Source organism: Aulostomus chinensis, chromosome 24, assembly GCF_037954235.1.
Source record: "Aulostomus chinensis isolate RoL2024-O1b breed Wild chromosome 24, RoL_Achi_v1.0, whole genome shotgun sequence".
Lineage (NCBI taxonomy): Eukaryota > Metazoa > Chordata > Actinopteri > Syngnathiformes > Aulostomidae > Aulostomus > Aulostomus chinensis.
In genome coordinates, this window is record NC_141343.1 from 3,092,409 (window position 1) to 3,118,124 (window position 25,716).

The window sequence follows — 25,716 nt, forward strand, 5'->3', positions numbered from 1 at the left end:
TTATAACTATGATTACATTTGATATACCTTCAAAACTGCAAGGAAGTAGCATCCACCGAAAGGTCGAGTCATGCGGTTTTATTTGATATGTGATCCGCCTCGCCGCAATAAACACTTCAATAGAGAATAATAGAGTTTGTGGAGTGCTTCTGCAGGGTTCCAAGGGTTAATCTTTTACTTGAAGATGACAGGATACATAATACACAGGCAGGAAGGAGGGTCAACTCAGTCTTTCTGCCGGGGGAGGGGGCTCCTAACAGATGAATATCACTCACATTGCAGGTTTTTGTTGTATGAGAGGCGGGATTGAGGTGAAGCTAAGTGCTGCTGTTGTGCAGAAATGCTGCATGTGTGGCCAACAGCCCCAGCTAGCGACTGTATCACATCCAGGCTTTGGTGGCAACGTCGTTTCAGATGACAGCTGGATTAAAGGGAGCAAAAACAAAAACGGGGGGAAAAAAAGGAAAAATGGCACACAGCAAAAGAGCAAATTGAAAAATAAACAGAAGACAAAAAACAAGCAAACAAAGACAAGAGGGAATGTCAGTGTGTTGTCTCATGTTCCTTCGGCACAGACGCAACCCTGATAGCCTCCGGTGTGTGTGATGGCATGTTAGCCGCATCAGGAGTGTGTCAGGTTAACGAAAGCAGTAATCATGAGTGCAAATGCAATGTGAAAGACACAAATTCAAGTGGGTGTTTTGCTTCAAGCTGGTGCGCATGCTAAGGCTAGACTGATTTGAGTGTGTGTGTGTGTGTGTGTGTGTGTGTGTGTGTGTGTGTGTGTGCGCGCGCGCAGTGTGTTCCCATCTGTGTAAGTCGACCTAAACCAATGTGTTGCTTCACAGCAGCTTTGCCTCTAAAATCCTCCTTTTAGTTCCACTTGTTTGGCTTTTGGGCCACACACTTAAAGAAGAAAAACACCCACAAAACTAAGTTTGTCACTTGGGTCAACTAGTGTGCATGCGCGTGTGTGTGTGTGTGTGTGTGTGTGTGTGTGTGTGTGTGTGTGTGTGTGTGTGTGTGTGTGTGCGTGCAGCATGGTAAAATTTACTTTTGCCTTCCTGTTTAAATTTGTATTCCTTGCTCTCCAGAGGGTCTATGAGCTCCATGTGTGTCATCTAGATGATGAAAAGCATATAACCTGATCCCCTCTCCCTTGAGGCATAGCTGAAAGATTCATTCTCTCTCACTCCTTCACCCTTCATCCACCCCCCCCAACCATCTCACCCCACCCCACCCACAAAAAAAAAAATAAAATCCTGGATCTCACCATCGAAATTTCCTGTAACTAAAAACGTCTTCATAAATCTCTTGGCGCTTTTATAACCTGGCTGTGACGCATTAACGAAGCCATCACAAGCTATTACCTCGCAGTGGTAGCAAGGAGGAGAAAAGGCTTTAAGTTGTGTACTGAAACAGAACCAGCTTTATTTTAGCTCCCCCTTAAAAAAAACACAAAAAAAAACCACTCATTGAATATTATTTTCATTCGCATTCCACCTCCAAAAAAACACAACACGCTACTTCTTCCAGCGCAGCATGAAGTTGTTTTTTTTTGTCTGCAAAGAGTGCTGGATTTCTGTTCTATTGTTGCAGACAAAGGTCCTCTGTTGACGGTGTTGTGGTAACACTTCATCCACACAAATGGGGCAAAGCTACAAACACGGAAAAGACAAAGACGCCTGCATGTTTGGCGCCTCTGTTGCACGGTGACTGGATGGTATGTATGCGGTTTAGAGACGGGACAAGTATGAGTGTCACATGAGGTAATGCGAAAGTGGGAAAAGATGTCTTGTTAAACAACAAAAACATCCACATTGTTTTGACTGCTGATGCAGTTTTGTGGCTGACATTTAGGAAACTCGAGGTTTCTATGGTTACCGCTTGACATTCCCGAGTCTGTTTTTTTAGTGATTTTACTATCTTGACCCAGGCAATAGTCAAATAGCCCGATAAATCAAATTGCTCTTCAGTGCATTAACAAAATAAAGCTCCTTTCTGCTTGCGACAAAATTAAATTTCCATCATTTTGGGTACTGTAATAATGTGATTTTAAAAGTATGCAGTTTCGGTCAAAATGTGCTTGAATGAGAATAAATGCGATGACGTCACTCAGCCGCTTTCCTACGAGCTTCAGCGTGTGATTTTGTGTGTGAAAGGACCTGGACATGTTAGGAGCCAAGTCATGGTCACAGGTTGAAACTCACATGATGTGTCACATGCTGACAAAAAAAACGCGCGCGCGCGCGCACACACACACACACACACACACACACACACACACACACACACACACATACATTCTAGAGAGGAATCTCATGCAAAGCCCCCAATTTCACACATGCCTCGAGACACGGTTACCTCCAAACATATATACACACTATATACACGCACACACGCACACACACACACACACACACACACAAACAGGGAAATTATCTCAGTGTCATTGCTTGCCTTCACAGCAGTTATTTATTTTCTATCCCTTTATTACAATTAACCCTTGTACCTCTCTCTCTATCTCTCTCCATCTCTGTCTTTCAACGTCCTGTGCACTTGGAGGGAAGGCGACTCAGAATCACATTGTATTAACCTCCAGCAACAGAACGTGCACGCACACACAAACACACACACACCAAACTGGGCCATGGCACAGCAGCCTCCACATGAGATTCCAAAAAGGAGGACTAGAGTAGGGAATGCACCTGATCTTCAAATCTGGCAAGCACACACACACACACACACACAAATGCACGCCGCTGAGAGGAAGAGTCTGATTGCTTGTGACACATCTGCTGCCATTTTATGGTTTAGTTCTGAGGCAAAGAGTCGGTTGCTGCAGGACAGAAAATGCTGCTGTTTTCTGTCATACTGTTATTTGACTATCATGGTTTGAGAGACGGCACTGCTGGTGTCATACTGATAATCCTGTCATGTTTTTGATACATGTGTGTGTGTGTGTGTGTGTGTGTGTGTGTGTGTGTGTGTGTGTGTGTGTGTGTGTGGGTGGCAGTATGTGTGTCTGACCTTGTTTGTGCATTCTTCTACATCCAATGTCTCATGTGCAAAGGTCACGAACATGTGTGTATGTCACTGTCAATGTGTGCTATCGTTGTGTTAATCATCTCTGCGCATCAATAAAGGATGTGCGCACATGCTTCTAAAGCCGCTTACATCCGCTATAGGAGATATAGGGTGAGATGGGGGGTGGCGAGGTGGGGGTGGCGAGCAGCATAAATAAGGTCATCAGTTAGCATAAACACAGAGGCAGATTTCATCCCATTCATCCTGCCTTAATCAGATGACAAGACACAAATCATAGCCAAGCAAAGGTAATAAGTCCACGGCACATAAATGTGACCGGCAGAGCGTAGCCGTGCATCACAGACCACAAGACACAGTCGGGCACAAAGCGAGAGAGCAAAGAAAAAAAGCAAAAGTAAAAGATGGCGCAGGGCCATTAAAAAGGAAGCCTAGTGACTGGGTGGATGAGCCTTGTGTAATGTCAGTAAAGTGCTAGCCATGTAGGACAGTCACGACCAATGTTCCTTACAACTGGGTCAATGTTCCCGTCCCGGGGCAGCAAGGGCATTGTGCGTGTGTGTGTGTGTGTGTGTGTGTGTGTTTGGAGTATCCCTCTGTTAACTTCCACAAACCTACTAGAAACTGCTATCCCTGCAATCCCTGTCAAGTGCACCTCTGAGTGGACCTTCTTGCATATTGAATGAATACTTCAATGACTACTTATCAGTGAATCCCTGAGTGACTTCTACTGCACTGATTTATTTTCCCAAGGCTTTTAAAAAGGCATGCAAAGCCTTTTAAGATGCAGCTCAGTATGTAACGCACTCCCAGCGCCGGCAGGGCCGCAGAAAAGGAGGCTGAGGTAACGGAGACGGCTGGCGGAGTTCACGGTCGCGTTTGACTGGGATATTTTCCAGTGCCGGCTGAGGTGAAGCCAGCGTAGCCACGCAGTCATGAATCTGTGTGTGTGTGTGTGTGTGTGTGTGTGTGTGTGTGTGTGTGTGTGTGTGTTTGTCCTTGTCTGCCGGTGTCTGTCCGTGCGTGTCCATCGTACGGTTTGCGTGTGCACGTGGGTAGCCGTTCTTTCTCCATTATATCAGCCACTAGATTGGAGGCCTGGAGAAATGGGTCAGCGCCAGCCCTCATCGTTCCTCCCCGCTGTCTCTCCTGCTTTTTGTTCGTGTGTTTTTTTTTCCCAGCCTCTCTTATTCCCAAGCCGCTCCCAGAATAAAAACGAAACACCTCTGGTTGTCCACTCCTCCCACGGCGTCCTGGATCTGGGTTAAACTAGCCAAGTCCATCACTTACTCTTTTACTCCTTCTTCCTTTCTGGCTTCTTTTTGTTGCATAAAGAACCTCGGCGAAGTCTCTCCCTGTGTACTGTAATGTTGTCGGCAGGGAGAAAGGAATATACACGATGTTCTGAAGAGGAAATTTGTGAAGTAAACAAGACACACTCCCTCCCATGTGTGGCAGAACAGTTGCTGTCTCCTGACATTTAAAGAAGCCATTAGCACTTTTTGATACTTGCGCAGCCTTCAAGTGTTTTGATCAGCAGTGATGATTTTAGATGTACAGATGTTGCTGTGCTGTTTGTGTCTCAACACTGAATTAACAAAAATGAAGCTCACTGAGAACCTGTCACATCCCATTTCCATCAGATGGGGTTTTTTTTTTTCTGCTCTGCCATGTTTGGGGGTTGGCTCTCGTGACCTCACTCTCCTACACCTGCTTCCAGAACCAGTTGGAGGGGGTTGACGCAGCACAGGTAGCAGGATAGCGCGGCTCTGACTTACGGCACGGATGGGACGTCTCCTTCTCCTGCATTAATTCATCCATCCATCCATCCATTTGCCCTTCTACTCTTTATCCATGACATCCAATAAAGGCAACCCATGTACTCACACACACACACACACACACACACACAGGACTACACACCATCTCTAAATAAAAGCTCACATTAGTCTGATATACTGTTTCAATTTACGCCTGAAGTCAGTGCAGTGAAGAGGAAAACAGGAGACGCCTAACTTCCACTTTCACATCTCCTGTCACTTTGTCACACTTTCATCACACAGGAGGCGGGGGGGGGGGGGGGAGAAAAAAATCCGTCTGTCGCAGCAATCAGTCTCTCCTCCAGTAGCTCCAGCGTTCCCACCTCTACAACATATTCCTCTCGCTCTCCTTTCAATTATTGCCTTTATGTTTGCCGCCTTCCTGCCGTCCAACTCTTTGTAAGGGGCTTCCTCTCAGGCAGAACTGTGACATTGTCTGTCATTGCAGGATTACAGCGTTGGCAGCAAGCCACAAGACGCTCAAGACGTGGAGGAGGCGACCCTCGCCGCGTGTGTCCCGCGCTGCCACAGGATATGAAGCCTTCGACAAGAACAACAAACTGATGAAACACTGCATCTATTAGAAGTCAGAACTTCCAGTTGGGACAAAGAGCTGTCAGATTTTTTTAATATAAGTGACTTTGAGTCAACTTTGTTGCGAGTGGTGACTTCTAGACGATGGAGATATTGTTGCAAAATTTGGCATAATATTGTTTAGGGAGCTCTGAGAATACAGTTTGACTCTCGCAGCTTGTTCAACTATTTTTGGATTCATTTACTGGCTGGTATTTTGTAATATTATTCTGTACCTCTTTTAGAATCAAAAACAAATCCCAGGATTCATTGTTTCCTCTGACGCGTGACAGCTGAAATAACTGTTTGAAACTGACACTTTGAAGTGCGTTATGTCCATCAAACCGGCGGACAACACCGCCTATTATCGTTTTTAATAACATCAATGAGGAAAAAGGACAAAAATGAAACAACATCTTGCATAAGTATCACAGGCCAAGTTATTCTGAGATGATATTAAACCTCTGTGAAGGACAGGCGGTCAAACTTTTGATATGTAGGTTATGTTCCTTTTGGTAAAATGGGAAATGGGAGACTGAGGAAGGGGAGAAGCTATTGGGTTGAAGGACAAAAGTCTGGTGGAAAAGGAAGCAAGGAAAGATGCAAAAAAAAAAGAGGGAATTGGGTCAACGGTCTGAAGGGACGAATGTGACAGCGATCTGTGACACGTAGCAGGAGAGAAAGAAAGTGAAGGCAAGTGGGAAGATGGCGGAGGAGAGAGGGGAGGGGTTTCTAAATTAAGAAGAAGGGAAGCAGAAGGGTGTGAGGGAAGAGGAAGAAGTGAGGGTGAAAACGTGAGATAAAGACAGAGGGAAAGGCAGAATCAATGGGAGGCAGGAGGTGTTAGATAAAGGGGCCTTATAAATGTCACACCTTTCTGGGTCACGGGCAGCATCCAGGAGGTTGGGCTGCTAAATACACCCAAACATTTATGAGAGCTTTGGAAGCAGGCAGTGAAGGAGTGGGTCTGCAGGATGGCACAGGAGCTGTGCATCTTAAAGATTGTAATTACACATAACTGTCAGTCTAATTAAGGTTTTTAATGAACTCCAGGAGAGACACTCAGAAAGGACAAAAACTGCCAGCCAAGTCATTTGTTCTGACCCTTTCATGGTAAGAAACATGGTTTTAGATAAAACTGTGCGGTCTACTGACGGTGCAAGGGAGGTTGTTTTTTTTTCTAACTCGTGCAACCCAAAAACAAGGTTTGCTCAAAAAACAGAAAGAAAAGGCACTCAGGTCATTGCTTCCACGCTTAACCTCCGCTGGTGGCGACGAGGCTTCTTAATCACTCGAAAATGAGGGGAAAAAATGGAACAGATGTTGACTCCAAACGTGTGGACGTTAGTACAGGATATCTGGTGACAGAGTTGCAGGACGCTGAGCCCACAGAGACAGGACGGCCAGTCCTGAGGTCAGTGCTGATGTCATCACAGCTGGGAGTCTGACATGTTTCCCTTCATGTGGGCGGAGTAAACACTGTGGACAGTCAAAATGGATTTGCTCATTGATTTCTGATTCAGAATTGAAATCGTATCACCCTGATGAACACTGCCGGCGGACTGTGTTGGTTTCGGATGGTTAGGAATTGTTGATCGGGGTCTACAAAACTAAAAGTATACCCCCGCGTTGGAGGAAGCGTCTAGACGCTGGCGAGGAGCTGTGGGTGCAGGCCACGTGGAGGGAAGTTGACTCGTTACTTTTAATGATACAGCCAGTTTGCCTTTAAACATCAGTATAGATTGTTGTGCTGCATCGAGGCTTCCTCCTGCTGTTTTTCTTGTTTGAAGAAGCGTGTTTGTTTCTACGTGTGATAAATGGTGCAATCAATGAAGAACATGCACAAAAACAACAACCCAATCAAACATTTTAATGAGCCTGACAGCAGCTTTGAGGTCCAGCATCTAATACATGCATACCTGGAAGGATCTTTTATCTCCTGCTGTAACACACAAACACGAGCCCTAATTAATTCTGTCTAAAGTCTATGGTGATAAAGAGTTTGCGTCCTGCCCATTGCAACGGCGTGACTGGACTTATAGGAAAGACCTTTGAAACAATTGGATTTGCCATTAAGAGAAACTTTATTTAAGATGTTACTGAACTATTTAACAACAGCCAGCTAATCTACATTATACATCATTAAGCTCGGCTGCCAGAACCCTTGGCTGCACTCTGCCGTTGGCTTGACAGGTCGAGGGAAACAGATTACACTTAAACACTGGAAAAATGTTGATTTAGTGGCAGATAAAGAGCAATAACTAAAATCCTTTGAAATTAAACACGGTTGGAGTTTGGGTGGGCGAACTCAGTCATGTACAATAATGGCATAAAGTACATTCTCTGTTGTGGGCCAGTTCACCCAAATTACAACATTTTCCACTTAGCTCTAGTGGAACTGTCTCTGCTGCCACCCTGGTACATTGTAATGTATTGTAAAGTCGCCGCTGTGCTCCAGTGGATGCACTCGCCTCTAAAGAGCTGGTCAGCTGGAAGGGAGGCAGTCTCGTTCTTGTCCCCTTCACTCTTTAATAGTTTTCTATTTAATTTTCCAATAAATGTAAAATGCTGCTTTGGCTTTAGTTAAATTGAAGACAAGCTGGCTGCTTCAGGGGCAGTTTCAAAGTCCTCACACTGACTAATGGGCCTGTGCTCTTTAAATAAAACCCTGTTCCTCATATAAAGCGGCATTGTTACATACACAGACACACCTCAACCCTCCACTACTGCTGCTGCTGTTGCTGCTGCTTAATTTCACTAATACTATTATTATTCCACAATAAAGCTCCCCACCGTCCATTTTAGGTTCCAACTCACAGATCAAGAAACGCAGAAAACAGTCGCTCTTTTCTTTCTCCCTCAAAAATTCCCTCTCTCTTTGCATGCCAATCTTTCAACCAGCGGCTATGTCACACTGTGTCCACACACACACACACACACACACACACACACACACACACACACACACACACACACACACACACACACACACACACAGAAGCACTTTAAAACCTGGCTCAGTTTTAGTGTTTAAATGCACCAGCCAAGACTCAGCTATAACACAATCCTGACGAGCATGTAGGTCCTCCTAATGGATCAACACACATTTGGTACAATGTGTGCCAGTGTGTGTGTGTGTGTGTGTGTGTGTGTGTGTGTGTGTGTGTGTGTGTGTGTGTGTGTGTGTGTGTGTGCCTTAAATGTCCTTGAACCATGACTGGGATACATTCTGGTGTGTGTGTGTATTATGTTGTATGCTTAAGCTTATGAGAGCGTATACAGTGTGACTCTAAAATGTTGTTGCTAATCTTCAACAGTACAGCCTGCTTTTCTCTTACCACCATTACTGTTTCCAAAAGAGGAAAGCAGGGAACACACACACACACACACACACACACACACACACACATTCACAGAACATGAGAGCCAGCCAGCCGAAATAATACATCTTGACATCTGTGCCTGCATACTGCTTGAGGGAGAAATTGGAGAGAGAGAGAAAGTGGAAAGAAGAAGGGTGAAAAATGAAGGGTAAAATGATGGACAGCAAAAAGCATGCAGTAATTATATACTGTTTATGAGTGTGTGTGTGTGTGTGTGTGTGTGTGTGTGTGTGTGTTTACATGTGTGTCATAAGAAAATGAGACTGATGACAGTTGTGTTTGTTTAGCTCCTCCATGATTAAAGCAGCCTGCTAGGAGCTGTGTACTCAGCTATATAGGAATCTGCCTCTTTTTAATGTGTGTATTCATATGTGTGTGTGTGTGTGTGTGTGTGTGTGTGTGTGTTTGCATTCTCTCTCACTTCTTTTCAGAAGTGTATTTGTCTGTGCACACAGATCAGTCTGTCTTCAGGTTAGAAGGATGTTTGTGTAAAAGTCTTATTTGTACGTCAAGAGGTTGACACGTGTGTTTTTTGATGCATCTCCTCCCTAAATGTGTGTTTTAGCGTCTAATCTCCAGGTTTACTCAAGTGAAATCATCCACAGATGTCTGGTGTTCAGGGCTGGAAAAACCTGTGTGTGTGTGTGTGTGTGTGTGTGTGTGTGTGTGTGTGTGTGTGTGTGTGTGTGTGTGTGTGTGTCTGTGTCTGTGTCTGTGTCTGTGTGTTATTCATTATTACAAGGTTAACCTGAGGTTTGTTTGCGTTCTTGTCTATTTGGTATTTCTGACAACTGAAAGATACCCGTCTGTTGCTTTCTGACGCCTTCATATTCAAGTTCAACAAGTTTTATTAACAGATATGATCGTTCTTCTGACGCTGCCAAATACCAAAGTCTGTCAAGGCAGATTAAAAACAAACCCCGCGCAACAACTGTAAGTGTAAATCAACCTGAAGTTCAGCACAGCGTTAGTCTGTCATAAATATTTCACAGGATTGTGGGAATCGGCTTGACGTTGAGTCACTGAGCCTTAAAGTAAAAGGTCACAAGTTTGATCCGTGCATCCGATCGAAGTGTCTTGAGGGAGTTTGCGTTCATCAACCCAACAAACACAACGGCGAAACGCCTCCATGAAAATATAATGCAGTATCGATTCGAATGTTTTGTACCCTGAAATGAGATGTAATCTTGCTCAAAGACCCTATGCTAGCATGAGGACAAATCTGTACGTTATAAGGCCTCTAAAAGAAATGGTTATGACATCATGACTTGGTGGAGAGAATTAAGTAGAAATGTGAAGCGCTGTCTTTAAAACGAAGGGGGGATTTGCTCACGATCTGATTATGAATTCTCATTTTGTCTGAATGTGCAAACCTATAGCTTTCATTTTCTGATTTCATCTTTCGACTCATGCATGGGGAAATTTGCAGGTGGGAAAGTATTTTTTTTCCCCCTCAGTATACCTGATAGCAAACGGAATGCATGTATCTCTGCGCTGCTCCTTTTTTTAATGCTGCTGTCGAGTTTAAGAAGGCAAGAGACAGAGAGAGAGAGAGAGACGGAAGAGACAGAGAGCATATAAAAGAGTAATAAGAGCAGAGAGCTGCAGACAGAGGGACAGTGACAGAGAATATGTCAGAGACACAGGAGGAGAGACAGAGAAGTGGAACTTTTAACAGGTCAAGTTTGAGGTTCTTCTGTAAAAAAAAAAATTTTAAAAAGAAAACAGCTCCGGCAAATTCATATTCTGAACGTGCCACTCACATATATTACTGAACAGCACACACAGCTCCCGTAGGATCAAAAGCCCACCACTCTTACCTCCAAGGACTACGAGCAGCTCTTTTAAAAGCGTGGTTTAAAAAAAGAAAAAAAAAAACAGTCCCAGCATGCCAAAACATGACGGATGGGAGACATTTTCCCCCCGACTGACTGACAAACCTCACATAACAAGAGCTGATTTGGTGGAAATGTAAGTATTGATAGAAGTGCGATGTGTTCTCAGCACTCAGGGAGCAATAAGAGCGCACTTCAGCGTCTTCAAAGAAGGGTGCTTAGCTAAATATATCAGTTTCACAGGAGTGTTTGGTGATGAAAAAGAAAAAAATATATATATATATAAAAAGAAAAGGTACAGCAAATCCCAGCAAATAGACAGAATCACGTTAGCATCTCATATAATACGCCGGTCCAAAATAAACTATGACTAATCTGTCACTCGGTGTCATATTTGCTGGTTGCACAACCTTTTTCTTTCCCAGCGCTGCCGCCAAAACTTCTTTGATTACTTTATCAGTAATCCGTTTAAAACTGTACGCGCCAAGTGTTGTAAATCTGTCCTGTTGCTCTAATCTTCAATTCATCACACATTTCTTAATTATACTCCAAAAATAACAAACCTGTAAATACTTGGCGATCTTTATGGCTAAAAAAAACTGGGCCAAATGCAGGTATCAAAGGTTTATGGCATGCATGTGAATCACTGGAGACTAACAAACTAACCTGTTTGAAATTTTTATACTGTAAAATAAAAGAAAAGTGGGACTTTCCTTTTAATGAAAGCTTTAAATAATTTTGAAAATGGACCTGCAATAATGTAATAGTGCTTTCTTGGCAAGGTCATGCATGTAGCAGTTCTTAAATCCTGAAGAAGGGACAAACCTGGATAAATAAAGGTTAAACCAATAAAACGAGCTGGCCATTCTCCATTAAACCTGATCTCTCCTCCCAGCCGGCTGCCCTCCAGAAGCTGCAGACGAGCCGCCGCAGTCCAGCCTCCGCTGACGAGCTAAGATGCTACGGGTCACAACGGGCTCCTTCTATTGCAGCGCCACCAAGAGAGCAACTGATCCAGACTGAGGTGCCAATGAATTAGTTCACTGTTTTCACTCATTACACCAGACTAACTGCCTCACTTTCTCTCTGTCTTTATTTACGCCCTTTTCTTCATCTCCGACTTCTGTGGCATCTCACACACACACACACACACACACAGACAAACACACACACAAACACACACACACGAGAATATGTACGCACACATACACACAAGCATATGCACGCACACACAGCAGACAAAGACCCAACTCATAATGAGAGAGCATAGCACTGTCTGAGTGTGTGTTATAATTTGTGTGTGTGTGTGTGTGTGTGTGTGTGTGTGTGTGTGTGTGTGTGTGTGTGTGTGTGTGTGTGTGTGTGTGTGTGTGTGGAGGATTATGGCAGTTCCAAAGCTGTGAATAGGGGCCAGGCTGGGCCCCAGCCCTGGCTGAATTAATTACTCTAATTAGCTTCTTAATTGCATATATTAAGCCACTGGTTAGCAGGGCTGGAGCTGTGGTAAGGCTCTGGATCTAAAGGCAGGAACCTGGGGGTGGGTACAGGCATACAAAAGGGTATTACACACACAGACAAACACACACACACACAAACAAAAGTGGCAAACTAGCTCCAGCCCCCCCCCCCACACACACACACACAAAAGTGGGAAACTAGCTCCAGCCCCCCCATACACACACACACACACATACAAACACACACACACACACACACACTCCTCACTTGAGGTAGTCTGAAGTGGAGACCAAGCGCTCCCCTTCGTGATGAGGCTTTTCAATTATCCAGCCCCCCTGCCTCATCAATATATAATCAGCGCATACAGCAGCAGCAGATGTGTGGTACTAATATGGACCATAATGCCCCCCCCACCCCACCCCCCACCCCAGGAGGATTAATATCAACCACAGCGACTACTTGGGAACTCTTTCCTAAATCGCTTGCTCCGCTCCTTGTGACATTCACGGCCCTGATACCCACTTGAGGCCAGGTTTAGACCCATCTGGGCATCCACCGGCCAGAAAGAGAACCTGAGAACATCAGAACCACGAGTTCTACTCCTTCCTCCTCTTCCCTGCTCTTCTGGCTGAGATTTTTCTGACACGTTCTAAAACCGCGGAGCACCTTTGGCCGCGGGAAGTGGACAACATGCATCACGTTAAGAGTTTATTGGCTCAAAAGTTGACAGCACGGCGAAATACATCAGGCTGAGAAAATGAGAGGTGGAGATCCTGTGGCCTGTAAGGGTGGAGTGGGATTGTGTGGGCAGATCTTGGGGGGGGGGGGCAAAATAATGCCTGGTTGTATTTGTGAAATGCACCCAAAGTATCTCACAACAATGCCGATTAGCGGAGAACAAGTACACAGCCAGTCCGCTAATGAATCTCTCTTCAATAAACAAGTGGAGTACACGTGCACGCGTGTGTGTGTGCACGAACACCCCATGATAATGCCGTTCTTTGTGGAGGGTTTTTGGGTTCTTTTGGGGGGGGGTAATTAGGGCTGCTTAAATGGTGGTTAAAAAGGATTTGTGGCTGATTGTTTGTCCTTGTGTCTTTGAGCTGCGGGCCCTCTTGCTCCACTGAGTGTCAACACTGTCTTTTTCTACTGTCTCCTCACAGCAAACAAAAATCCTTTCATCATCCTGTACGCAGCTGACCGCTGCCCCCCCCTTCACTTTATTCCTCCACGCTTCAAGTCTTCTCTTTTCCCTGTTTCTTACACTTTCTTCCCTCCTCCTCCTCCCCCTCCTCCCTTTCCTCTGCACCATGAAGGAGATTATGGAGGTATTATTCATCTGAAAACATCCTTTCGTTCTCTTTAGTTTTTGGATGCTGTCTATCACGGGACGCTGAGATTTATAAACCCCTGACACGCTAACATTTGCAGAGCTTCTTTAATGGATTCAACCTAGTACTACTGCTTACGTCGCCGTCTTCCTACACACCACGTAAAAGCTAACAAACCCACGCTACTGCCTGTCCTCGTTTTTTGATGGTGTCGGAACCGTAGTTTTACATCGGCTCTATTCTGTGTCATGGAATAACTTTTAGTGTGATTTTTTTTGGGGTTAGCTGCTATGCTAAACTGAACATTGATTCTAGTGTTTTTGTTCTTTGTAATGACACACAGTCTTGCTCAAAGGCCCCTCAGCAGGGAAGGAGGTATCTGATATTTGTTTTTTCATGACAGGCAAATTTAACGTTGCAAAGCTGCTAAAAATGTGTTTTGTATTCTGTTTTAGTGAAGAAAATTCGGGACAATCTGATGAAATTTATCCAAAATGACAAAAAAACCCCAGTTGATTTGCTCATGATCTGATGTGATAACCTTGTGTTTTCATTTTCTGATTTCATCCTTTGACTCGTGCATGAAGGCGCAAAATTATTTTTTCTTGTGTAAATCTGATAGCAAACGCCAAAGCACTGATCTCTGCACTTTATCATGTTGCTCATAAACTGATATAAATGTGTACTTGCTCCGGCAAAAGATGGAAAATCAGCACATTTCCTAACATTTTTTGGTTTGATTAAGAAAAAAAAAAACAGATGGTTCATCAAGTACAGGCTCGTTTTTCAATGTGTGTGTTTGCGTGTGTGTGTGTGTGTGTGTGCGCACGCACGCGCACACCAACATACATTATGTCTATGTGCTGTGTGTTGTTGATCTGTCTGTGTAAATCTGCTCTCTCTGTTGATCAGAGGTCATGTTTGCGTGAACCTGGACACTAAATCAAATGCTATATTAGCAGGCTAATGCTTGTAGGAGATGGCAGAGGTCAGCTGAGAGGTGCGCTTGTTTTACGCCCCCCCCCCATGTCTGACTGCTGGGGGGACACCTCCATCTGCAAAAGTTTCCTGAAGCAGAAGGCAGCAGCACAATGACGCCTTTGTCTGTCAAGCTGTGATGGGGAATGAGAAAAGTTTGTGCGTGCATGTGTGTGTGTGTGTGTGTGTGTGTGTGTGTGTGTGTGTGTGTGTGTGTGTGTGTGTGAGTGAGACAAACAGACAGTGTAGGAAGGTTAAATGAATCATACAATGTTAACCAGGCCCAATCCAATTAGGGAGGGATTCTTCTTCGTGACCTTTAACAGGATAGACTTATTCACATTCATTCACTCACGCAATCAACGCCCACCAACACAACTACACACAAACACACACGCGCACACACACACATACACACACACTCTAATAAACTGCTTTCCACACATACAGACAAATATCACACACACACACACACACACACACACACATGCACCAGAACACACACTATCTCAGAGACAGTAGCTCAGCTCTGATTGCTGACCTAAATCGGCCAGGCGATCTGTCACTTTCTCTTACTCACACTCCGTACACATCTTTTTTTCTCTCTCTCTCATCTTTTCCCCTTTCCTTTCTCTCCCCTCTCTCTCGCTCCTCTTTTTCTTGTCCAAATAATCCTTCGCTCTCTCCCAGTGTCACTTTACATCAGCTCATCCTTGTCCCTCTCCTTTCCTCTATTATCTTTACCAAAAATGGCCTCATTTGTATCATGTAATATAGATGTCAACACGCAACACTCTCCAGGTTTACAGTGGCCTCCCGCTGATTCGCTAATGTACATGATTAAGACGTAAACCAGTCGCTGGGGCATCTCTGGCTTAATCACTTTAAATCCTTCAACTGATTTCTAGTTTTTTTTTTAAATAATCTTTTCTAGTCTTTTCTTATCAATTGAGACATGCAGACGTACTCAAGAGAGGAAATCATTTGGATCCATTGCCCCAATCCCCTGCTGGCCTTTTTTATTCCATTTTCCACTTTTGCACTTTATTTGAGGCTATTTTCACACATGAGAGTTTAACAGAGGCCTCAAGAATTCGATGTGTTTGGCGGAGTGTGAAAAATGTGTTGCAAGCTAAAAAAGCAGTCTCAGGTCCACCTCAAAAATAGTCGTCGGCGGCGGGTTGGCTCCCAGCAAACGCTGGTGGGTGTCCCCTGAGAGCTACAACAAATGTAAAAGCCTGAGCAGAGTGAAAGTGAAAAAAGAATAAAATAAAATTGTGCCAAACAATATTACTGGTGTGTCATGACGTTTACAGTAAGATTCATGGCGGCTTGGAAGGGGAAGTTCTGCTCTAAAGAACCCCTATTTGTCATTTGTGCTGGAGAAAACTAACTGTTTAAAAGTTCCATGGATTTTTCCGCACCATTAAGTCACAGGACACATGAGGTGTGTGGACACGAGAACTCTTCATCAAGCGAGATTAATGTGTTGGATTCCTCATCATTTATCATGATGAAGATGTACCCACCAAAGCTGCCGAGCTAAATAAAGTGTGTAGAAGTGGCTGTGCAGTAAGTCTGGATTTCTTTTATTTATTACACTGAAAGCATATAATTAGAAGAGAGGCTTGAGTTCTCCCTCACATAGCATCGCATCCCTACAGCGGGCTTTCCCACAACCAAGCATTTTCCTGGAGAACAGGAAGTCACTGGTGGAAGCTATCGAAATATCAGAAACATACCTCAGCCAACGGTCACAGAACTCTCTGCTGCATGAACTACAAAAATGTCGAGAGCGCACACACACCATGAGAACAAGCAGTCTGACTGGAGATCTCGTTCGTTTGTCTCTACGCTGCATAAAATAACAAGATCGCTCCTCCTTTTCTCCTTGAGAGGGTCTTTTTAACGACATCTGCGAGATCCAAAAAACCAACAGCTCTGTACTTGTGAGGTCGACGGGCTGGGGCGCGTAAATGCGAAACGCCACAGATTGAAACTGGCTGCTCGAGGGTTAAGACTTGGTTCAGGCAGTCACTTGGAGCTGAAGAATCGTGTGTGTGTGTGTGTGTGTGTGTGTGTGTGTGTGTGTGTGTGTGTGTGTGTGTGTGTGCGTGTGTGTGTGTGTGTGTCATCATGTCTGAATCAGTTTGTGAAGATCAAATTGAGGCTGATTTTAATTGGTGTACCTATAGAGACAAATGCTCATGAGATAGGATGCAGTTCGCAGGGTAATTACACTTCCCCCTGCCATCACAAACACTTGGATCAACCTCACACTGTGTATGTGTTTCATGTTAGCATGTTACATGTTTCAGATGTTTGACAAGACAGAGGGACGTGTTCCCGCAGGGGTTTGGGAGTGTAGCGACCAGTCAGGGATGATGTCTGTCCCGTTCAGTGCAGCAGCATCAAGATATAAGAGTTGTAATGCACGATCCGTCTTTGATGGATGGATGTTGCCATTTGGGTGCAAAAAGCAGACGCCACTTTTTGCCTCAAATCCCTCACTATGGTCATCCTGCTTCTCTCTCTCTGTCCTGCGCCCCCCCCCCCACCCTGTCTCTCCCCCGTCTCTCCCCCAGGCCTGTGGCTGCTTCAGCCTGGAAGGCGGCTCAAATCTGAGGGCTTAAACCTGATCAAATATTCAGCAGGTATGGATTCCTCAGACTCCCTGGATTCCCCACCTCTCCCACCCTGCTCTCCATCCTGCCCCTCCCTCCACTCATCTTCTACTTGAATCCCTCAGTATTTTTATCTGCAGTCACAAATAAACTTGAGAAACCGTACACACACACACACACACACACACACACACACACAGAACCATGCACGCATGCACACAGAAAATCATAAACTAACGCAGAGTGGTGGAGAGGTGCAGCTCATTTAGGCTGCAGTGCAGCGTTTCTCCCCGCTTCCTCTCCTCTATTGTCTTTTCACTCTCGTTTACTGCACTCGCTGTCGCTCCCCATCTTTCTCTCTCTTCATCTGTCGCTCACCATTTTTCTCCCTCTCCCGTCTCTGGGATTCTGTGTCATTTATTTCAGCTTAACCCTGATAAATAAACCAGTGAGGACCTCTGCATTATTGAACTCTTTGACATTGCTGTCTGCACGCACCGCGCTGGTCTGTGCTGTCAAACAATTGGACCACACACACTCACAACACACTAACCCCACCTCGTCGGGAGTTTTACGACGCCGAAGCTGTCATTCCAGGCTGGCAGTGTGACACACACATTCCTGAACATACGTATAAATATATGCACAGTAAACTCACAAATAATAAGAATGAAAAGGAAAAGAGACCAACAAGAAAATACCAACAGAGAAGAGGGAAACAATAACCTGTCAACAGGAAGGAAAATAAAGTTTGCAGGAAGAGAGTGCAAATGACAACCATGCAGGCACAAACACCCACAGACACATCATCGACTTTCTCCAAAAACTCATAGACACACAGGCAAACAGGGAGAGCTCTTCTTCTAGGTGTGCTAGGTTCGAGGATCCAGGCAGCTCTTCTATTATTCATATTAGCGGGGGGGGGGGGGGGTTGTTTATCTCTGCCATTGTGCGACAGCGAGCACCAGGCTTTCCACAAAGCCCCGGGGGCCCTGCTCCATAAACACACCACTGGGAGTCATTGATGTGCACACATAGAAACTGCATTCATGTCCATCGTATGTAGGTTCCATACATATGCCAACACACACACACACATACACACACAAGCCGCATCACAAAACAGATACCTGCATTCTTTGCACACAAACACACACACTCCACCATCTGTCTCTGTATGCAACAACAACACTGCAGTCCCAGTGACTGACCCATCAGTACTACACATCTGTGTGTGTGTGTGTGTATGTGTGTGAGAGAGAGAGAGAGTGTGCGCGCGCGCGTGTATATGCATGTGTATACGTGTGTGTGTGTGTGTTCGTGCTATTTTGAGTGTGTTTACAACCACAAGGTTGCTTGTGCGCCAAAGTGTGTGTGAGTGCATATATTCATGTGAATGCCCCTGTGTATGACGATGTGAGCATGCATATGTTAATGCGGGCGTCAAGAAAGACTGCAGACGTTTGTGTGCATGTGTGTGTGTGTGCACGTGTGTGTGAGTGTGTGTATGTGTGGTTGGGGTTGGCCAAAGAAATTTCTCTCATATGAGGTTATATTTATGTTGACTAGGAGGCTGCCATTATTCAGTGCTGTCCTGTGTCGGTCCAAAAATGGCGGCAGGGGTCTTTAAACATGTATGTGTGTGCTTACTTGCTTGCTTGTGTGTGCATTTATTCATGTGTGTGTGTGTCGCCGTTCCCCTGACAGGAGGAGCTGTGATTGAAAGTGACCGCATCGAGTTGAGCGTCACCCTGCAGATGAGAAGCGTCGTGTCTGTGTGTCAACGCACACTCACATCTCATTCACATCATCGACACACACCAAGACAAACTCCATCTCTGCCCGCTGTCGTCCTCTTCTGTTTATCTTTCTTCCTCCATCCTCCTCTCTCTTTCACCCTTCATCAGCCTTTCACATTGCCCTCACCCATCTCCCTCCTATCAGCATCTTGAGTCGTCTCTTGATTCCCCAGACAATAAAAACATGAGAACAAACATCTGTGTACCAACACACCACTAATGATGGGTAAGAAAAACAGTTTTTTTCCTTTATTTGGATGCGCTGACCCTTTAAAATCAGCAGTTTAAGACCAGTTTTGACACAAACTCCGCTCTTTTTTTCACGTATGTGGATCACCTGCATGGACACGGCGTCCTGCCCCTCTCATTAGACACACATCGCGAGCACAGTTTCTAGTTTTTCATAAAATGTCAAGGGAGTTTTACGAATGCCACAGAAAAGGAAATGGGAATTACAGTTGTTTCCTGTGGTAAAGGAAACATCACACTGGCAGTAACAGGCAGCACAGAAGAGGGAAACCCAGAGATGCAACAGTTCGGCTCCTTGCTTTGGTCGACGGACATTTACCAGGTGAACTGGAGAGTTCTGGAGGAATGACTGACAGCTGAACTAGCTGTAATAGATATTTGACGCCAGCTAGTATCGGACGTGTTGCCGTTTTTAAGACGATGAAGACAAAGTTTGGGAATAACTAGGGAGACGAGCTGGACAGTCAGCTGAGACAGAGACTCCCCGTATGAGAGCTCATTGGAATCAGATGTTTCCATCTCCTCTTTTGTGGATTTGGTCCGTTTCAAAAAAAGGGCAAAAACCAGCTAAAACTTTGTCGCTAGTTTGAGGTGGTTGTTGTGCATTGTGCTGTTTGTAAAAGCAGAAAGTGCATCAAAATGCCTTGAAGGAAACACAGCTACTGAACGTGTGTGTGCTTCTGCAAGCATGCATGCAACGGGTGTGTGTTACACAAGGCTCTGGCATCTGCTTTCAAAGGATTCATTAAAAGCAGTGAAAGGCTTGATCTGCACTTTGGGTTGATACTGAATATGTGTGTGTGTGTGTGTGTGTGTGTGTGTGTGTGTGTGTGTGTTGGAATTTATATTGTGAAAGAGATGACGAGAGGGCAGAAACTGAAGGATGGAGAGACACAGCGGACAGAGAGAGCGAGAGAGCGAGTGTGACGGGGAAATGGGTTTACATAAACTCTGACCTCCTGTTATGAATGAAAACATCAATCAATGAGTATAACTAATCAATTTTCCTACTCTTTCTCTCCTCTCCCCAGGGCTCGGAAGAAGAGAATCACTTTTAATGGGATTCAAGTAATCTGATTACTAAGCAATGGCAGCTGTAATGCATTAGTGAGTCCCGAAAACAAAGAAATCAGATAAGAAATTGTTGTTTTTTTTTCAGATTAGTTGCAGGATTTTCTCAAGACGTTTGCATTCTCACTACTTGTCGGTGATGACAACACACATTATGACAAGCATGACATCATAAAGAGTTTTTAGTTAAGTGTGCACTGTTGTGGCAAAGGGAAGAGATTACTCAGAGGACGCGAAGCAAGTTGCAGTCAATCTGTAATGGTTTTAACTTTGAAATTAACCTCCGCCGCCTTGCTTCCTCCTGCTGCTCCACCAACAAATCGCACCACACGTATACTTTCCATGTGCGCTGGGTCTGCAGTGTGCAAATTAAATCAAGCTATGTTATAGGTTAATTAAAACAAGATTTCCCTGAGGGTTGCGCATACGTCGGTGTCCTCACGTACATGCACAAACATGCATTAACAGCTATTCAGGGGTGAAGCAGCCCACAGAGTTTGTGCAATATCATTCTCAGATGGTCATTCTGGCTAAGTTGGGATAAAGAAGCTGTAAGATGAACGATATTAATTATCTCACAGCCTCATCAAGTGCACGCGGGCACCAGTAAGCGAAGCCTGCGTTATTTAAAACAATCAAAACCTCGCTACACGGATATACACCCATGCCCTGAATGAGTTATCAGAACCAGATGCTCTCGACTATAAGCTACTCCCCTGTCCCCTCACCTCCCAAAGCAAATGTGTGAGTGCATATATATGTGTTTTGGTGTGAGTGTGTGTGCGTGTGTGTGTGCGTGAGTGTGTGTGTGTGTGTGTGTGTGTGTGTGTGTGACCTAGTGTTACAGCCATCATTGATTGGGCTGGAGCTGTCAATCGATCGGTCTGGGTCTGTGTGTGTGGAGATAAAGGTGTTTCTTTCTCTGGACACTCTGGTTGCCAGGTGGAGCTTCACAACAGAAGTGCTCAAAACTAGAGAGTGAGATCCACATTCGCCCTGCTGCATTTATGTTTTTCATCTGGCAAAGTGTTTCCTGCGTGTATTTCCTTTGGCGCACTGTAAGTAATTCTCAGTTTGCCTGGAACAGGTGGACTTTACATATAAATATTCCAGCTTATAGGATTTAACTGTCATCCATATTCAGACATTACGAAACTCAAATATGAAGAAAGCTGAACATAAAATGAGCATTTGTGTAGAAGAAGAGAAATCCACCCCTGGGCATGCATAATTTAAACATACAGTACAAAACAACAGGTTTGAAGCTGAGTCATCAAGAGATTGTGTTTGTATCGTCATGACAAATTGGGGGCATCTGTTGAAATCTGATGTAAAAAGAGTCAAGCCAACAGGAATTTAGCAGCACACCGACAACACACCAGCCCCTCAAGTTCTGCTGGTGTTAGGTTTCTTGTCTCACGCGTTTGCTCCGACAGTGATACGTGTCAAACACGCGCCGTCAAGTGCCTATCACGGACAACGCCGGCGTTCATTGGAGAGTTCCCATCAATAACCTGTTTTTAACACCCTTCTTTGGTGGGCTTTGCAAAAAAGGGGAAGCTGGATAATAAAATGAGAGCTTTTCATAGACCGTACAGAGAAATATAGAGTTCAGAAGTCCAGACAGGATCATCTATCCTCCTTGGCCTGTACTAGAGATCTGGACAACCTGCACAACAGGAGCCAGAATCCCCAGGTATTTGGATCGGATTTAGGACATTTCCTAGAGGGACTGCATGACAAACAAGGACAACCTGGTCAAGACAAGCCCACCAAACAAGCATGGTCTCCTTACACAAAGACCACGCCAACTTCAGAACTCATCGGCAATGTCTGATAGCCTCTGGGAGCAAGTCAGTATTTCAGGGTTTCCCATGTAGCCAGGTTATCCAGACTTCCTTGATCCATCCCCGTTTGGAGTCTGTATAGCAGCTTGAAACGTTTGCATGGAGCTGAAAGTCAACAAATGTGAGTGGATTGTTTTAAAAGTTACTGGTTTACACTCAGTTAATAGTTTAAAACCACCACAACGGCTTTGGTAAATCGTCAGACTACAGCCGTTGTTACCACCTTTCGGCCAGTGCATCCCGTCTCTTTTGTACTCCACACGGCGCGTTTACGTGGACGCAACGAGGTTTGCTCAAACGTGACTGCTCACAGCTACTCCAACTAAAACCTATCCTGACATTTTCTCCCTCGGCTACAGATTTTGTATTTACATTCAGTCTGTTTACAGAGATCACACACCCGGTTCGGTCATGTGTGCCGCGTGCCAGATTCCCTGGCAGACATCTGCTGGGTGGAAACCGGCGGCCACTGTTGAGAATGAAGAGAGCATCTGATGGGGAAAAGACAGCAGGTATCGAGAGTCCCAGAGAGACCCAGCCTTGCGGTGCAGGACTCGAGGAGTGGCCACAGTCTTCAACCCAAAGCTAGAGCTTGGTGTTCCTCCACGTGCACAACCACGCATGTATTTCATCCTGCTATCAGAGCGTTTCAGGTATCCGTCACCAGATTAGCGTGGCTGCTCAGGCTCCGTCAGTGATTAAATCAGGTATCAGAATGCATTAATTTCCCTCCCTTCTTATCGAGCCAAATTCCTGTGTCATTTTGGTGCATGGTTGCATATACCAATACACACACACACACACACACACACACACACACACACACACACACACACAGAGTGGCTGACTGCAGCGCAACATGCTAGCTCACCCCACTCATATCTAATCTGAGAGAAATACTTGTATGCAGATAAGGATGCAGAGTGCAGGGGAAACGCACCCAGTGCCTCCCCTCACGGCAGCTCTGAGGACTGATAGCGGAACCCGAGCACACCTGAAACCAGCCGACGAATATAGAACACAAAGAGACACGAGGGACTTCACAGACTTTGACAGATCTTATATTCTCTTTGTGTCTTTCCGTCTCTCTCGTTCCGTTTTTCCATCTCTATCCTGGCTTCCTTCTCCTCCTGGCTCTACTTGTTCCATCATTTTTAGTTTTTTTCGCCCGCAGATGAAAAGAAGTGAAAAGAGCATTTGCACACCTGAGTGAATAGAGCTCGCAGGTGCGTGGGCGGAGAGCTATGGGAATCAAACAGCTTTGTCTTTCCTGTTCACTCTCTCACTCCTGAGGTGTTTTTTTTTGGTGTTTTTTTTTAACAGTGCTTGTGTTTGTACTGAAACTTGTGGGTGTGCAGGAGTGTGTACACACATGCACATGAACATGCTGTGTTGCTTCACTTGTGAGCGCTGAATGCTCTCGGCTCCTCAACTCGGCTGTATTTAAAAACAACCCACAGGTTTCGGTTGACGCGACCTTTACTTGCAGATTGCTCTCGCCGATAAAAACACTTGGCCTGACTGGCCTTGATGACCTCATCGGGTCTTCACACAGCCTAACTCCAAACAAACCTTTGGAATAAACCATAACAAACTGTGCTGCGCCATTTGCGGTCACTGCAAGTCTGGCAGTAACAATAAACAGGCCTGGGGCCAGCACAGCAGCGGGACAGGACAAAGACACAGCAATGACACACACACACACACACACACACACACACACACACACACACACACACACACACACACCCTTAAAACAAAACAAAACTGCAATCACTCTTCACTGAACACAAAATCCCACACGAGTGGCAAAGAAGGACAAATTCAGGGACACGCTACAGCAAACGGAAACAATGTCTTTTTTTCATTTTACTCTAAAAAAGAGGGTCACTTTTCAAGTTTTGTTCACTTCCATCAAGGTGAAACTAGTTGTATTAATTCTGGTTGTAATTACAGAAAGGTTTGATTGAGTTTAAGTCCTGAAATCTGCGCTGAGCTGATCTTTTTTTGCAGTGTCGTGCGTCCTTTACTACATCCGCCTGCAGATCGGATCACACAGTTCTCAAACCTAATTACTCTAAACACACCCGCACAATCACCATCATCACTGAAATAAACAAACACACTCAGGCACAATCAAAAATCAGCCATGCAATCATAACAACATCCCTTCACCCCCCCCCCCCACACACACACAGCAATAAAGTTCATCACATCCACCCATAAACTCACACACAAACACACTCTCCACCCGTTTATCTCCAGTCTGCTGCCTCGACTCACCGATGATGTAGTAGTCGTGCATGCTCTTAAACTCGTGGCCCCAGAGGTTGGGTGAGAACTCTTGGAACTTGATGGTGAAGCGACGCTCGCGGGTGGGCTCGTCACAGGTCAGCACGATGTTAGGGGTCCCTGTCACCTCGCAGCGGTCTGCCTGTTCCCGTGATGACACAAGGTAGAGCTTGTAGTACTCGTATTCTGGCGTGGACCTGCCAGTGTCCAACGGAGGGCAGATCAGGTCCAGTCGGTCCCCGATTTGAGGATAGAGAACGTAACCTTTGTCATCCCTGAACCTGAAGGGAAAGAAGAAGCAGGTATATCACTGTATTTGTCATTTAATTAAAGTCTTTTTCTTTCTGCTACACCATTAGAAACTAAATCAAAGCCACCTGTCCTTGATGCTGAAGGAGCGACAGATTCTTTACCGCTCTTATTTCTCTTAAGTCTTTCTAATTTTCTGTCCTTTGCAGGGAACAGGTGCCTTTGCAGAGGCACTACTTTATATTCAGCTGCACAGGCACATTTGTTTTACCACATAAGCTCTGCAATCCCTTGCTGACCCCAAGCAGTGAAGAAAAATTTAACCACCAGTTAATGATCCACATAGGGAAAATAAATACCTGCATAAAGCCAAAAAGGATGCAGATATTGAAAAAGCATTTTGTGTTGATTTCTTTTTTTCCACTGAACCACCCCTCAGAAAAGATCTTTAGTTCAGATATATTTTATGAAAATGTCACACATTTTAAGACCAAACTTAACTTGAATGCAAAGTAAACTTCAGGCAAATAGAAAGAAACTTTTAAAGCAACATACTGCAGTATTTTTAGGGTACAAAGTCAAACAGTAAATTTAAGTTTTACCACAAGCTAATGCTAAGGAAGTTAGCATCCCCGTCTTTGCCTGCAAATGTTACTGCTTCGGAGAGTGAAGTATGTGAACAGATCAAGCTACTGGAAAGGTACTTTTTCATTCTTCCTCTGAGCCCCGGAGCCTGCTTCTGCTCCAGGCCTTGACAGCTACTCTCAGGCACTCGATGCCGACTCGGAATTTGGACAAACAGATGAGGAGGGAGGAGTGACGCACATTTCACTGCCCTGGGATCAGATCAACAGTCACCGTCATAAAACTGATAAGCACGAATGTCGTTCTCCCTCTTGCTAAAACGTCAAACTTCATGTAGCTCCAGTGGTGTTACAATAGGCCCTTTTTGCAGCAGCTGTTTTCATAGCAAATATAGCTAATACAACTAATTCTATAGTTTTATTTTGCTTAGTTTTCCACTGCCATTCCAGAGAGTCAGCATCAAAAATACCAGGAGACAAAATTTAAAATCATATTTTCATTCATTCAGAAAACTTTGCTCTTAATTAAATAGATGAAAATATCCCCTCATGTTTATGATCTCCATACTTGCAGAGAG

General features: G+C 44.8%; 1 protein-coding gene across 1 annotated transcript in view; it reads right to left on the minus strand.

Annotated features, from left to right (window-relative positions):
* The window catches only part of efnb3b (ephrin-B3b), a 77,232-nt gene that overhangs the window by 13,534 nt on the left and 37,982 nt on the right, over nucleotides 1–25,716 (minus strand). Inside the window, exon 2 of the mRNA XM_086197532.1 lies at nucleotides 24,297–24,586. Within this exon, the coding sequence (XP_086053658.1) occupies nucleotides 24,297–24,586 (290 nt within the window). The remainder of the gene's footprint in view (nucleotides 1–24,296; nucleotides 24,587–25,716) is intronic.